Source organism: Loxodonta africana, chromosome 9, assembly GCF_030014295.1.
Source record: "Loxodonta africana isolate mLoxAfr1 chromosome 9, mLoxAfr1.hap2, whole genome shotgun sequence".
Taxonomy (NCBI): Eukaryota; Metazoa; Chordata; class Mammalia; order Proboscidea; family Elephantidae; genus Loxodonta; species Loxodonta africana.
The window spans coordinates 59,982,468-59,995,049 of record NC_087350.1 but is presented as its reverse complement, the minus strand read 5'-3'; the positions used below and the strand labels follow the sequence as shown (position 1 = coordinate 59,995,049).

Genomic DNA, 12,582 nt, shown 5'->3' with positions numbered 1-12,582 from the left:
GGAGTCAGGCCTCCATTACCTTTGCTGCGGCGACGACTCCGGTACTGCTCTGTGTAGAACGTCAGCTGTGTTTCGTCGTCTGCCTCTGAACCGGACGTCCCTTTGGTTCTCCCAAAGCTGATCCCCCCTGCAAGGAAGCAAATGCTATCAGTCATCCTTCCAGGCCTCCAGAAGATTGCTAAATTCCTCAACCATCCCTAATATCAGCAACCACATCCCCCAGACTTCTCTCTGTAAATCTCAAATGGCCTAGGCGGCTGCATGATGAATGGAAAGCATTCAGGCTCTGCAATGAGGCAGATCTGGGTTCCAACCATGGCTTAGCAGCATCCTGGCCATGTGACCTTGAGAGGAGACACCCCATCTTTCTGAGCCCTTCGTGCTTTATTTCAAAATAGGTTCAATAACTATTAACCTTGTGGGGTTGGTTTGGAGATTAAAGGAGATATACTATATAAAATACCTGGTCCATGGTGAGTACTAAATAATTGATAGTCATTCTTGCTTAGTATTATGAGCCTACCTCTAAGAAAATACTCCAGGCAATATAATTTCACAAACATTTCAATCATATGCTTACTATATGCCAGACACCAGGGAAACAAAGATAAATACGGCCCAGTCCTTGCCAGCCAGGGGATCATAAGCTAGTCAGGGGGACAAATGGGATCCTAAGGAGCCTTAAACCTAATTTATGGCTTATGTTTACCATGCAGTGTGGTACTAGGAATATGGAGGGGAGTGCAATCCATCTCAGTAAGGAGGATCTGTGAAGGCTTTGTGGAAAAGGGAAGATTTAAGTCAGGGCTTGAAGGGTGGATGGGGCTTCAGAGGTGGAAAAAGAGAGGAAACAACTAGAGTAAAGGCCCAGGGATGGAGAATGTGAGGCTCCATTGAGTCGAGCACTGGCTGGGAAGGAGAGTTAGAGCCACAAGGTGGAGGGTCCTGAATGCCAGACTGAGGGCCAGGGCCTTAAGTTGCATGTCATGACGGTTCCTGAGCAAGAGAATGAGTTGATCGGCTGCATGTACCAGGAAGGACACTCTGGTGGCACACAGACCTGGGAATGGGTTCCAAGCAGAGCAAGCATTTAGGAAGCTCAGTGATGTCCCAGCTGAGAGCAGATGAAGGCCACAGTGAGGGCAGGGCAATGAATTGGGGAGAAGGGACAGGTGCAAGAGGTGCTCCAGAGACAAACTCAGAGGACCATGGAGGAGAAAAGGGCAGTGCGTTCATATGACATGAGTTTATTACAAAGATAATAAGCTCCACTGGAAACTGGAAGCTCCACTGAAAACTGTTCAACATCAGAGCAACATGCAAGTCTACACTGACAGATGGCTGGTGGCTGTGAATGAGGTACATTGTCCAGGAATCGAACCTGGTCTTCTGCATGGAAGGCGAGAATTCTACCACAGAACCACCAATGTCTCATATGCCAACTTTAACAATAATTAACTCTAAAGAGAAGGAACATGGGCAGTTTTTGATTTACATCTCTGTGCTCTCCTGTATTTTTTATTCATTTTTAAGAACAAGATACGGAAAGAAAGAGAATAAAAATTGGTAAACTCTTTCCCTAGAGAGGAAACAGCAAGGATAGTGCTTCAGAGAATGTTGAGGGGTGAGTGGAAGGGCAGGGGAGAGCAGGGACTTTGGTTATGAAAAACTGTTTGGTCAGTGGGGCTTCAGACATCTACATGAATAGACTATCTCTGGGAGGAGGCTCAGGAATCTGGTAGAAGTGGTTGCCTCAGGATGGAGAATTAAGTGGCTGGAGGACAGAGGTGAGAGGGAGGCTACTTTTCCCTATAAATCCTTTTTATCTTTTGAATCAAGCATCATGTAAACGTATCACTTATTCAAAAATCCCACCTGAAGAAGAGAAAAATATACATTAGGGGGAAACATTATTCAATTCACCAAAAGATTTACTATGTAATTTCCTCCAGTACGGCATTCGAAATGATGTTCAGTATGGTTATTGTGCTTTCACTTATTCCAGCAACAATCTACTATCCAGCAATCTATTATGTGCCTCCAAGATTTGTATACATTAAAAAACCTACTGCCGTCATACAGATTCCAACTTATAGCGACCCTATAGGACAGAGTAGAACTGCCCCATAGGGTTTCCAAGGAGCAGCTGGTGGATTCAAGCTGCTGGCCTTTTGGTTAGCAGCCAAACGCTTAACCACTGTGCCACCAGGGTCTCTTGCATACATCATTGCATACAATCCTCATTATGATATACTTGGTGGGAGGTATTGCTGGTTCAGTGGTCAAGCTCTCACCTTTCATGTGGAAGACCCAGGTTTGACTGCCAACAAATGCAGTACATGTGCAACCACCACCCATCTGTCAGTGCCCTGTGATGCTGAACAGGTCTCAGAGGAGCTTCCAGGCAGAGGCAGACAAGAAAGGCCTGATGATCTATTTCTGAAAATCAGCCAATGAAAACCCTATGGATCACAATGATCTGAACTCATTGTGAACGGTGTCATCATAAGTCTGGGGCCTACTAGGCAACAGCTAACCAAAAAAAAAAAAAAAAAAAACCACCACCACCACCACAATTAATAAACTAGATAATAAAAGAAAGACTTGTTTTGGCAAAGTTACTTGCTTAAGGTCACACAGCTGATGAGTAGGAGAAATAAGATTCAGGGCTAGTCTGTCCAGCTCCCAATGTGGGCTCTGTAGTATACAAATTGTTTTTCTGGAAACACATCAGGAGGAGACCTTGGGGAAGCGTATTTGTCTTTCCAGCTTCCAGCCCCTCACCAAGTATCTAATAATGAGGACCGTATGCAATAACGGATACAAATCTTGGAGGTGCATAGTAGATTGCTGGATAGTACGTTGTTGCTAAGCACTGTAGTATATATATCACTGCGTTCCAAACTCATGTTACCCCTGGGGGTGGGTAGTATTGTTCCCATTTTACAGAAGAGGCAACTGAGATTCAGAAGAGAAAAATGATTTTCTAATAAGAAGGAAAGCTGCAGTTTGAACCCAGCTGTGACTGATGCCCGAGTTCGTATTCTTCACCATAAAGTGTCACAGACTCTTGGTTTATTGCTCGGTAGATGGAAATATTAATACCTAGGCCTCCTTCTAAAATAAAATTAAAAAATTAAAAAAATATTATTTTATTTTAGGCCTCCTTCCTTTATATAGCTTGTTCTAATAGGTGGAAAGGCACAAGGGACAACAACGTTTGGCATTTCCTTCCAAATGTGCCCTCAGCCATGGTCTGTCCCTGCCTTAATGCAAACCCTTCCCAATCCCTAGTAACTAAATAAAGCAGGACTGGAGACAGCAGGAGACTCCAGACTTTACCAGAGGTCCCTTCTTGTTTAAAAACTCACATTCGAAATGGGGTTGGCAGGGACTTCATGAAACTTCTGGAAGAAGCGGGAGATCAGAGATCCCCAGAGGCCAATGGGTCTTTTTAAATTGCTATTATAGTATTTTACTGTTACAGAAAAAGAGAGAGAGGGAGGGAGGGAGAGATGGAGGGAGGGGGAGAGAGAGAGGGAGAGAAATAAAATAAAGGAAGGGAGGGAGGGAATGAGGAAGGAATGGAGGGAGGGAGGGAGGGAGGGAGGGAGGGAGGGAGGGAGGGAGGGAGGGAGGGAGGGAGGGAGGGAGGGAGGGAGGAAGGGAGGAAGGGAGGAAGGGAGGAAGGAAGGAAGGGAGGAAGGAAGGAAGGAAGGAAGGAAGGAAGGAAGGAAGGAAGGAAGGAAGGAAGGAAGGAAGGAAGGGAGACAGAGGGAGGGAGGGACTTTTATTTATCTACATATAATTCTTGGCCAAGAGAAGAATGAGGGCATCTAATAAAGTAGGTCCCTTATGTACAGGGAACATCTGTCATACTTCCTACTGTGTTTTGGGCAGCAGAGAAAAAATGAGGGATGTGTCTCTGTCAGAAGTCCGCCCCAGATACTTTTCACATCCTGCTTTGGTACAAAGTCTGTACTTTTAAATATTCCAGCTAAATGTTCTCTCCATTTCTTCTTATCTTCCTGCCTTTCCCAAACAGATTCATCTCTCCCAAGGTAAACATAGCATCATGATTCTTGCCCTACTGGGGCAGGCGAGAGGGAACGACAAAAAAGTCAACAGGCCATTCTAGTGTAATAATAAAAGTGAACACTTACATAGCACTGCCAACATTCTGGACATTAAACCTTTGTCATGTATTAACTTACTTAACTCTTACAACAACCCTAGCAGGTAGATTACTACTTTTATTCCCTTTTTAATAGATGAGGAAACAAAGGGAAATTAAGTCATTTGCCCAGGGTCACATAGCTTATAAGTAGTAGAACCACCATTAATCAAAAAGATGGCTTCAGAGTCTATTCCCTTGGTTTCTAAGTTGGTGGACAATAAAATATAGGCAAATAGTCATTTAACGCCCACAGCAGTCGCTGCAAGGAAGGTATCATGAATCACCCTCATCTCTCTCCTGTGAGTACTAATGGACCATTTTCAGAGTACAAACTGAGGCTGAGAGAGGATATCTCTAGACCAGCCTGTACAAGAGAAAGGTAATGCAAGCCACATTCACAATTTTAAATGTTTTAGTTGCCATATCAAAAAGGTAAAAATAAACAGGTAAAATGGATTTCCAGAAAATATTTTATTTGACCAATAGATCTATATATTATCATTTTAACATGTGATTAACATAAACATTATTACTGAAATATTTTATATTCTTTTCTTCCATAATACGTTTTTAAAATCCAGTGCACATTTTACGCATACATTGACTTTCAATACAGACTAACCACATTTTAAGTGCTCACCACATTGGACAGTACACTTTTAGAGGCACACATACAAAAATATTCTCATTAGATTCTATGAACTTCTTTATTCCAGCCTTAATTTCTTCTATAACCCAGTAGTTCTTGAGCAAGGTGTTATTCAGTTTCTGTGTGTTTAATTTTTTTTTCCTTGCTTTTTCTATTATTGATTTCTACTTTTATGGGTTTATGGTTAGAAAAGATGCTTTGTAATATTTTGATGCTCTGGATTCTGTTAAGGCTACAAAAATATTATTGAGTACATGTTAAGGGCCAGGGTCTGAGAACAGGAGAGAAAGACAAATAGATCACAGGTTCCACAAAACTGTTAAATCTTTTGTAAATGTGACTAAGATGAAAAATGGTGTTCTTGAGATTCCATTAGACAACAGCTATGGTCCCTGCCCTCAAGCCGCTTTGAGTCTAGTTGGTTTATGTTGTTAGCTGCTGCTAACTTGATGGAGCTGCCATTAAGTCAACTCCAACTCACGGCTACCTTATGTACAACAGAACGAAACGTTGTTCTGTTCTGTGTCATCCTCACAATCGCATGTTTGATTCCATCATCGCGGCCACTGTGCCAATATATCTCACTGAGGGTCTCCCACATACTTGTTGGCCCTCTACTTCACCAAACATGATGCCCTCTTCTAGAGACTGATACCTCTGATGACATGTTGGACGATGTTCTGTTGTGATACGTAACTTTTCACTGGCTAATTTTGGGAAGTAGGTTGCCAACACTTTCTTCTTAGTCTGACACCTGTCCACCATGGATGGCCCTGATGGTATCTGAAATATTGGTGGCAAAGTTTCCAGCATCATAGCAACACTCAAGCCACCACAGTATGACAAACTGACAGATGGGTGGTGGAGTTGGTTTATATAATGGTTTAATCTAGGAACCATGGCAAGTAATGCATCTCAGGAAAAAGAAATTAATACACTACAGTCAGATATGAATTCTAATTCTATTTCCTACTAATTAGCTATGTGGCCTTGGGCAAGGCACCTAATCTCTCTGAGCCCATCTTTAAAAGGGGGACCATAACTCTACATGGTCATTATGAAGAACATATATGTCAACATTTAGCTCAGAGGCAAATGAAGTGGGCTAAATGTTGACATATATTTATGTAATGCTTGCATGAATTTAAGAGAAGAAAAGGAAACACTGCTATGTGTAGATGGCTTCCCTGCCTGCTGAGACATCCTGGGGAAGTGGCAGCCACCCAAGACATGAAGCCTCTGAGTGCACACATAATCTGCAGAGGGCACAGGTCAATTATGGATGGACTTGGAGATGATTCAGACGAACGGTAAAGGGCCCCCTCTGTTAGCATTTTTAATATGAAATTGTGATTTAGTGCACTAAAATGTAGCCAGTAATTACATGAGCTGCTCAGGTATTCCATTTAGGGGTTGAGAGAAAGTGAGAATGGTCAAAGACTGGCAAGAGAAAAGAAGAGGCTATCTGTCTGCTGGAACCAGCAGCCTCTCTGCCAGAGCTCCTTGGGTCTCTAGTTCCTCTGGTCCCGGATGGTAGTATGTAGCTGTCAAGGAGAAGATGGGCTAAGGACTTACCATGATGAGATAAGCACTGCACTGGGCACTTTATTTACAACATCCCATCTATACCGCATAACAAGTCCCAGAAGCAAGAATCATCCTCATTTTACTGCCAGACAGTCCGAAAATCAGAATCTCGAGGCTTATACAAGATTACACAAATTACAAATGGCAGAGTCAAGATTTAAAACTAGCTTTTGTCTGATTCAAAAATCCTTTATTCTCATGGAAAGGCAGATACTCATAAGAAAAGATACTCAGAGTCATTAGTCATTAGCAAATCAAAACCACAATGAGATACCACATCACACCCACGGGATTAGTCATGATAAAAACAAAAACAAACTAAAAAACTGGAAAATAACAAATGTTGGTGAGGATATGAAGAAATTGGAACCCTCATACATTAATAGATGTGAATGTAAAATTGACACGTGCCCTAGGTTTTTACTGAAAATAGTTTAGCCATTCCTCATGGTGATGGCTGACCAACATAATAAACAGAATTAATGTTACTAAATTGTACAGTTGGCCCTCCATATCCATGGGTTCCGCATCCGCGGATTAAAGTAACTGCAGATAAAAAATACTCAGGGCAGGGAGGAAAGAAAGTTCCAAAGAGCAAAACTTGAGTTTGCTGCATGCCAAGCTCTAAGATGAATCCAAGCAAATGAAATATGTAGGCATATCCTGCTGTAGCCTCCTGCCATTTCGCAGACCCTCAGTTTCTCTCCGGCACTTCTTGTTTGAGCATTGTTCGCCTCGCTACTCTCGTTCGCTCCTTATGTTATGCGCACCCTTTATTCTGCTATTTACACAGTATTTACTCCCGTGTACTTTAGAGATGATTTAAAGTACACGGGAGTAAGTGTGGAGGCTATATGCAAACACCAAACCATGTTATATAAGGATCTTGAGCTCTGCAGATTTTGGTATCTGCAGGGGTCCTGGAACCAATCCCCCATGGATCCAGAGGGACAACTGTATATGTGCAGAATGTTGAAGCACCAAATGTTTTATTTCATATATATTTACCACAACTCTAAAAAAAGGAAAAAAAAAAAGTTAAAGATAGAATTACCATATATATGATCCAGCAATTGTACTTTTAGGTATACACCCAAAAGAACTGAAATAGGTATCCAAACAAAAACTTGTCAATGCATGTTCATAGCAGCACTATTCACATGGCCAAAAGGCAAACAACCCAAATGTCCATCAGCTGATGGGCGGATAAACAAAATGGGGTATATCCATACAACGGAAAATTATCTAGCCACGAAAGGGAGTGAGGTACTGATGTGTGGGTTTACTTTTGAGCTTTCCGTTCTATCCCATACGTCTATATGTCTATCCTTATAGTAATCAAACACTGGTCTAATTACTGTAGATTTATAATATGTTTTGAAACTGAGAAATGTGAATCTTCCTCCTCTTCTTTTCTTTTTTTCGAGATTGGCTATTCAGGGCCCCTTGTGAGCTCTGGTGGTGCAGTGGTTAAGAGCTACAGCTGCTAACCAAAGGTCAGCAGTTTGAACCCACTAGGATACTCTATGGGGCAGCTCTACTCTGTTCTATAGGGTCGCTATTAGCCGACATCGACTTGACAGCAATGGGTTTGGTTCCTGGTTTTGTGATTTCATATGACTTTAAAGATTGCTTTTTCCATTTCTGCAAAAAGGCTGTGGGAATTTTGATAAGGATTGCATTGAATCTGTAAATAACTGCATTGGGTAGTATTGACATCTGAAAATATTGTCTTCCAGTCCATGAACACAGAAAGTCTTTTCATTTATTTTGGTCTTCTTTAACTTCTTTTATCAATGTTTTTGGTGTACAAGTTTTCCATGTACAAGTCTTGTCTTTCACTTCTCTGATTAAATTCATTCCTACGTATTTTATTCTTTTACATACTATTATAAATGGGATTTTTTCCTTGATTTATTTTTCAGATTGTTCATTTCTGGTGAATATAGCTGCTTTTTGTGCATTAATCTTGTACCCTGCAACTTTTCTGAATTTATTAACTCTAGTAGCTTTCTGGTGGATTATTTGGGATATTCTCAATACAGGATCACGTCATCTGCAAATAGAGAGGCAGTTTTACTTCTTCCTTTCCAATTTGGATGCCTTTTATTTCTTTTTCTTGTCTGATTGCTCTGGCTAGAACTTCCAATAAAATGTTGAATAGCAGTGATGAAAGCAGGCATCCTTGTCTTGCTCCTGATCTTTGGGAGAAAGTTTTCACTCTTTCACCACTGAGTATGACATTAGCTGTGTGTGTATGTGTGCATGTGTTTAATAAATGTCCTTTATCATGCTGAGGATCTCCCTTCTATTCCTAGTTTCCTAGGAGTTTGTATCATGAAAGGGTGTTGGATTTTGTCAAATATCTTTTAATCATCAATTAAGATGATCGTGTGGTTCTTCTCCCTGTCTATTAATATGGTATATTACATGACTGATTTTCTTATGTTGGATAAATCCCAGGTGGTCATGGCTGTTACTGGTTAATTTGATGTATATGAATTTTACCTCAATTAAAAAGCAAAACAAAACAAAAAAATCCCTCAAAACCATTCTGTTCGCTTTGTCACATCACAATAGTGATAACAGAACTGGAGAATGGGAGATGGGAGAGGGGAAGTTGGGGCACAGAGGAGATGTTACAGAGCTCAGGTTCCCTGGTTCCTGCCCCAGTGTTTGTGGGTGAAGAGGATGACCAATTGGTCCCTCGTAGAACCAGTGGTCACCTCAAATAATCACAACAACAAAACACATTAACTTGTCCATTCATTCATTCAACAATTATTAAGTACCCACTATGTATGGAACTGTGTTCTCGGCACAAAGGGTAAAGCAGCAAAGAAAACAGACAAAAATTCATTGCCATTTCAGCAAGTTTATTTTCTGGCGGAAGAAGCATTTAAGATGTTCAATACGTGTTGCTAAGTCCCCTATGTGGGAATTATTATCTGATTTTGCTGATAAATAAGCTGAGATATACAGAGGTATTTAGTTGCTTCCTCAAGATGATGTAGATATTTGGTGGTAAACTAGAGATCTGACCCAGGTTGGCTCTGGGGCCAATCAGGGCATCTGAACAATTTGAAAGTCAGATTATATGGGAAGACTGGAGCAGGAGCTAGGATGCACTGTCTTCCCTGGCCTGTGAGAGTTACTTATCATTTTCTGCAAATCTACCCCCTCTGCCTGGGCTGCCTGCCCCATCCACAGGCTTGCTCCACCAGCCTCTGGCAGGCCCGCCCCTCCACACTCCACCTTCTGCTCTTGCTATCATGATGGATGACGGTGACATGTTAAATTATTCAGGCTCCGTGTCTTCCTCGAGCTGGTGACAGCGATATTGCATTTTTAGATTGCCCAGAACTGCGCTAGATAGAGAAATGCGTAGCTCAGGAATGCAAAAACCCATCTGACCCTCAACTGCCCAGGGAATACAAATAGTGCCAGTCAAAGGAATAGGACAGAAGCAGCTCAAGCTGCCCATGTGCCCTAAGCGACACAATTCCCAACTGTCCTGAGCGCTAGAGTGAAACTCCAGATGTTTTAAGCATCCACCTCTTGGAGATGGTTTGAGCACAGTAGCTCCTTGCCATTGGGCACCTGCTAGAGGCTAGTCATTGTGCCAGGCACATACCTTAGCAACTACGCCTAATCCTCCTCATGTGGAAACAGAAGCTGAGAGAGGGACACAAATGCTCATAGCAGCACTATTCATAACAGACACAATAGAGGTTCTTACCTACGGTCACACACTCAGCAAGTGACAGGATCTGGATTCAAACCCTGGCTTGAACTGGTTTCTCTAATTCCCCCGGAAAGAACATTCTGCAATATTCTTAGGATCCATGTTGAATTTGTAAAATTAATCATTACGGTTAAAAAATATATATGGTAAAATATAATTAAACATGATTGTAAATCTGGGTAAAAATGGATATAACCTAGAGGTCCATTTACAGAGGACTTATAAAAAATGATGGCATATTGCTGAAACTGGCTTTCATGAGACTATTAAATACAGTGACTTACATCTATATTTATTGACATACGAACCTGTCCATGATACTTTGTTGAATGAAACAGTGTACAGAGAAGAATGCCAAGAGGGATTCCATTCATGTAAGTTTATACACACTTGTTGACATTTGGAGCCCTGGTGGTGCAGTGGTTAAGAGCTCAGGCTGCTAATCAAAAGGCAGGCAGTTCGAATCCACCAGCCACTTTTGGAAACCCTATGGGGTAGTTCTACTCTGTCCTATGAGGTTGCTGTGAGTCTGTATTTTGGAAAATGAACAGAGATTGCTTGTGAAATTAAAATAAAGCCAAATGAAACATCACAAGCATTATCCCACGTCATTAAGTATTTACCTCTAATGTCATTTAAGTATCTGCAAAATATTTTACTGAATCAATGTATCATCATTTATTTAACCAATTCCCTATTGTTTAAATTTTATATTGTTCCCAGATTTTCACTACGATATTGCATAAGACATTCTTATAGACAAATTTTTCTGCACATTCCTTTGTATACCTGTGTAGAATTTTCTTGGGATGAAAAAGGAATTGCTGGGTCAAGGGATATTGAAATACTTCATGTTCTCAATCCCTATTTTCAAAATGCCTTCTAGAAAGGTTACACCAACGTCATTCTCATCAGGTATGTATCAGAGTGACCACGTCACTACACCCTCTACAAATCTAATCATTGTTTTCCAACCTTAGTGGTTTTGATACGTATCCCATATTTCAAATTCATTTTGTCAGCTTCTTTTCAAAGTACTACAGTTTGCACAAGTCCTTTTTGGGATTTGATGTCCAGAACTAGACCTGATAATCCAGGTGTGATCTATTTGGTCTGCACAGAGCAGAAATGGACTATCATTCCCCTTTCTCTAAACACTAGACTTATAATAATGCAGCCCAGAACAGCTGCAGATTTACTGGCTGCTGACTTGTATTCAATATGCCTTCAGTTCTTTGTTCACATGCACTGCAAATAAATCTGGTCTTTCCCACCATGCATTTGTGGAATTGATTTTTCTAAACCTGAGTAAAGAACATTTGGTACCATCAAATTGTATCTGTATACTTCAGCCCTTTCTTCTAGTGTCCCAAGATATTTTTTGTCCTAATCCTGTGATCTCATGTTTTCGCCATTCCTTGACTACACACCTATGAATTGGATGAACATGAAAAGGAGCCAAAAACCCAAACCCAGTGCCAATGAGTCGATTCTGACTCACAGCAACCCTATAGGACAGAGAAGACCTGCCCACAGAGTTTCCAAGGAGCACCTGGTGGATTTGAACTGCAGACCTCTTGGTTAGCAGCTGTAGCACTTAACCACTACACCACAAGGGTTTCCTGAAAAGGAGCGCAGGGTGAGAAAAGGAAGGAATGAGTAGTTACCACGTGCCTATTGTGTCGAGGAATGGGATCTACACGTTTACACAAGTTAAAATCATTTAATATATGTGAAAGTGATAAAAGTGAAATTAAGTAGATGCTAACATCTCCGTCTTAAATATGAGGAAAGTGATGCTTGCCGGGATTACTTTTCTTGGACAAGGTCACACAGCCAGTAAGGAGAAAGGATGGGTTAGGAAGTCTAACTGTGATCCTTGCTAGTCCCAGTATCCCAGGCTGGGTGTGCCCTTATTTAAGCCATGTATGTCAACGGTAAAGAGAACTAAGACGAGAATAGAACTTTACAGGTCATAGCTTAGCTACAACTCCTTAATAAACATGTAATTAAATAAAAACAAACCCATGTGACTATACTATCAAACACCCTACAATTTTCCCCTTTGGAAACAATGTTGTTCATTCCACAAATATTTGTTGAGAGTCTAATGTATACCAGGAAGAGAATACGTACTGGTGAATGAAACAGAAATACTTCCTACCATCATAGAGGTTACAGCTAACCGGGAAGATAGAGTATACAAACAAACACATGCAAAAATTAATCTGATTATAAGAAATGTTGTCAAATATCTTGCTGACATCCATATATCCTGTTGTGTGGTATCTTCTTGATGTACCTGTACAACAAACCAATCCAAAGTAGTAAGGTTGTTCACCTGGCATGACTTATTCTTGGTGAACCCATGGCGGCTTCTAGTGCTCCCAATTTCCCTTCCCACATGCTCACCATGTAAACTTG

At 41.1% G+C, this 12,582-nt stretch overlaps 1 protein-coding gene across 3 annotated transcripts in view; it reads right to left on the bottom strand.

Annotated features, from left to right (window-relative positions):
• The window catches only part of ASTN2 (astrotactin 2), a 1,052,667-nt gene that overhangs the window by 721,789 nt on the left and 318,296 nt on the right, over positions 1–12,582 (bottom strand). For all 3 annotated transcript variants that reach the window (XM_064291547.1, XM_064291548.1, XM_064291551.1), the window contains one exon: positions 20–127. In XM_064291547.1, coding sequence (XP_064147617.1) covers positions 20–127 — 108 coding nt within the window. The remainder of the gene's footprint in view (positions 1–19; positions 128–12,582) is intronic.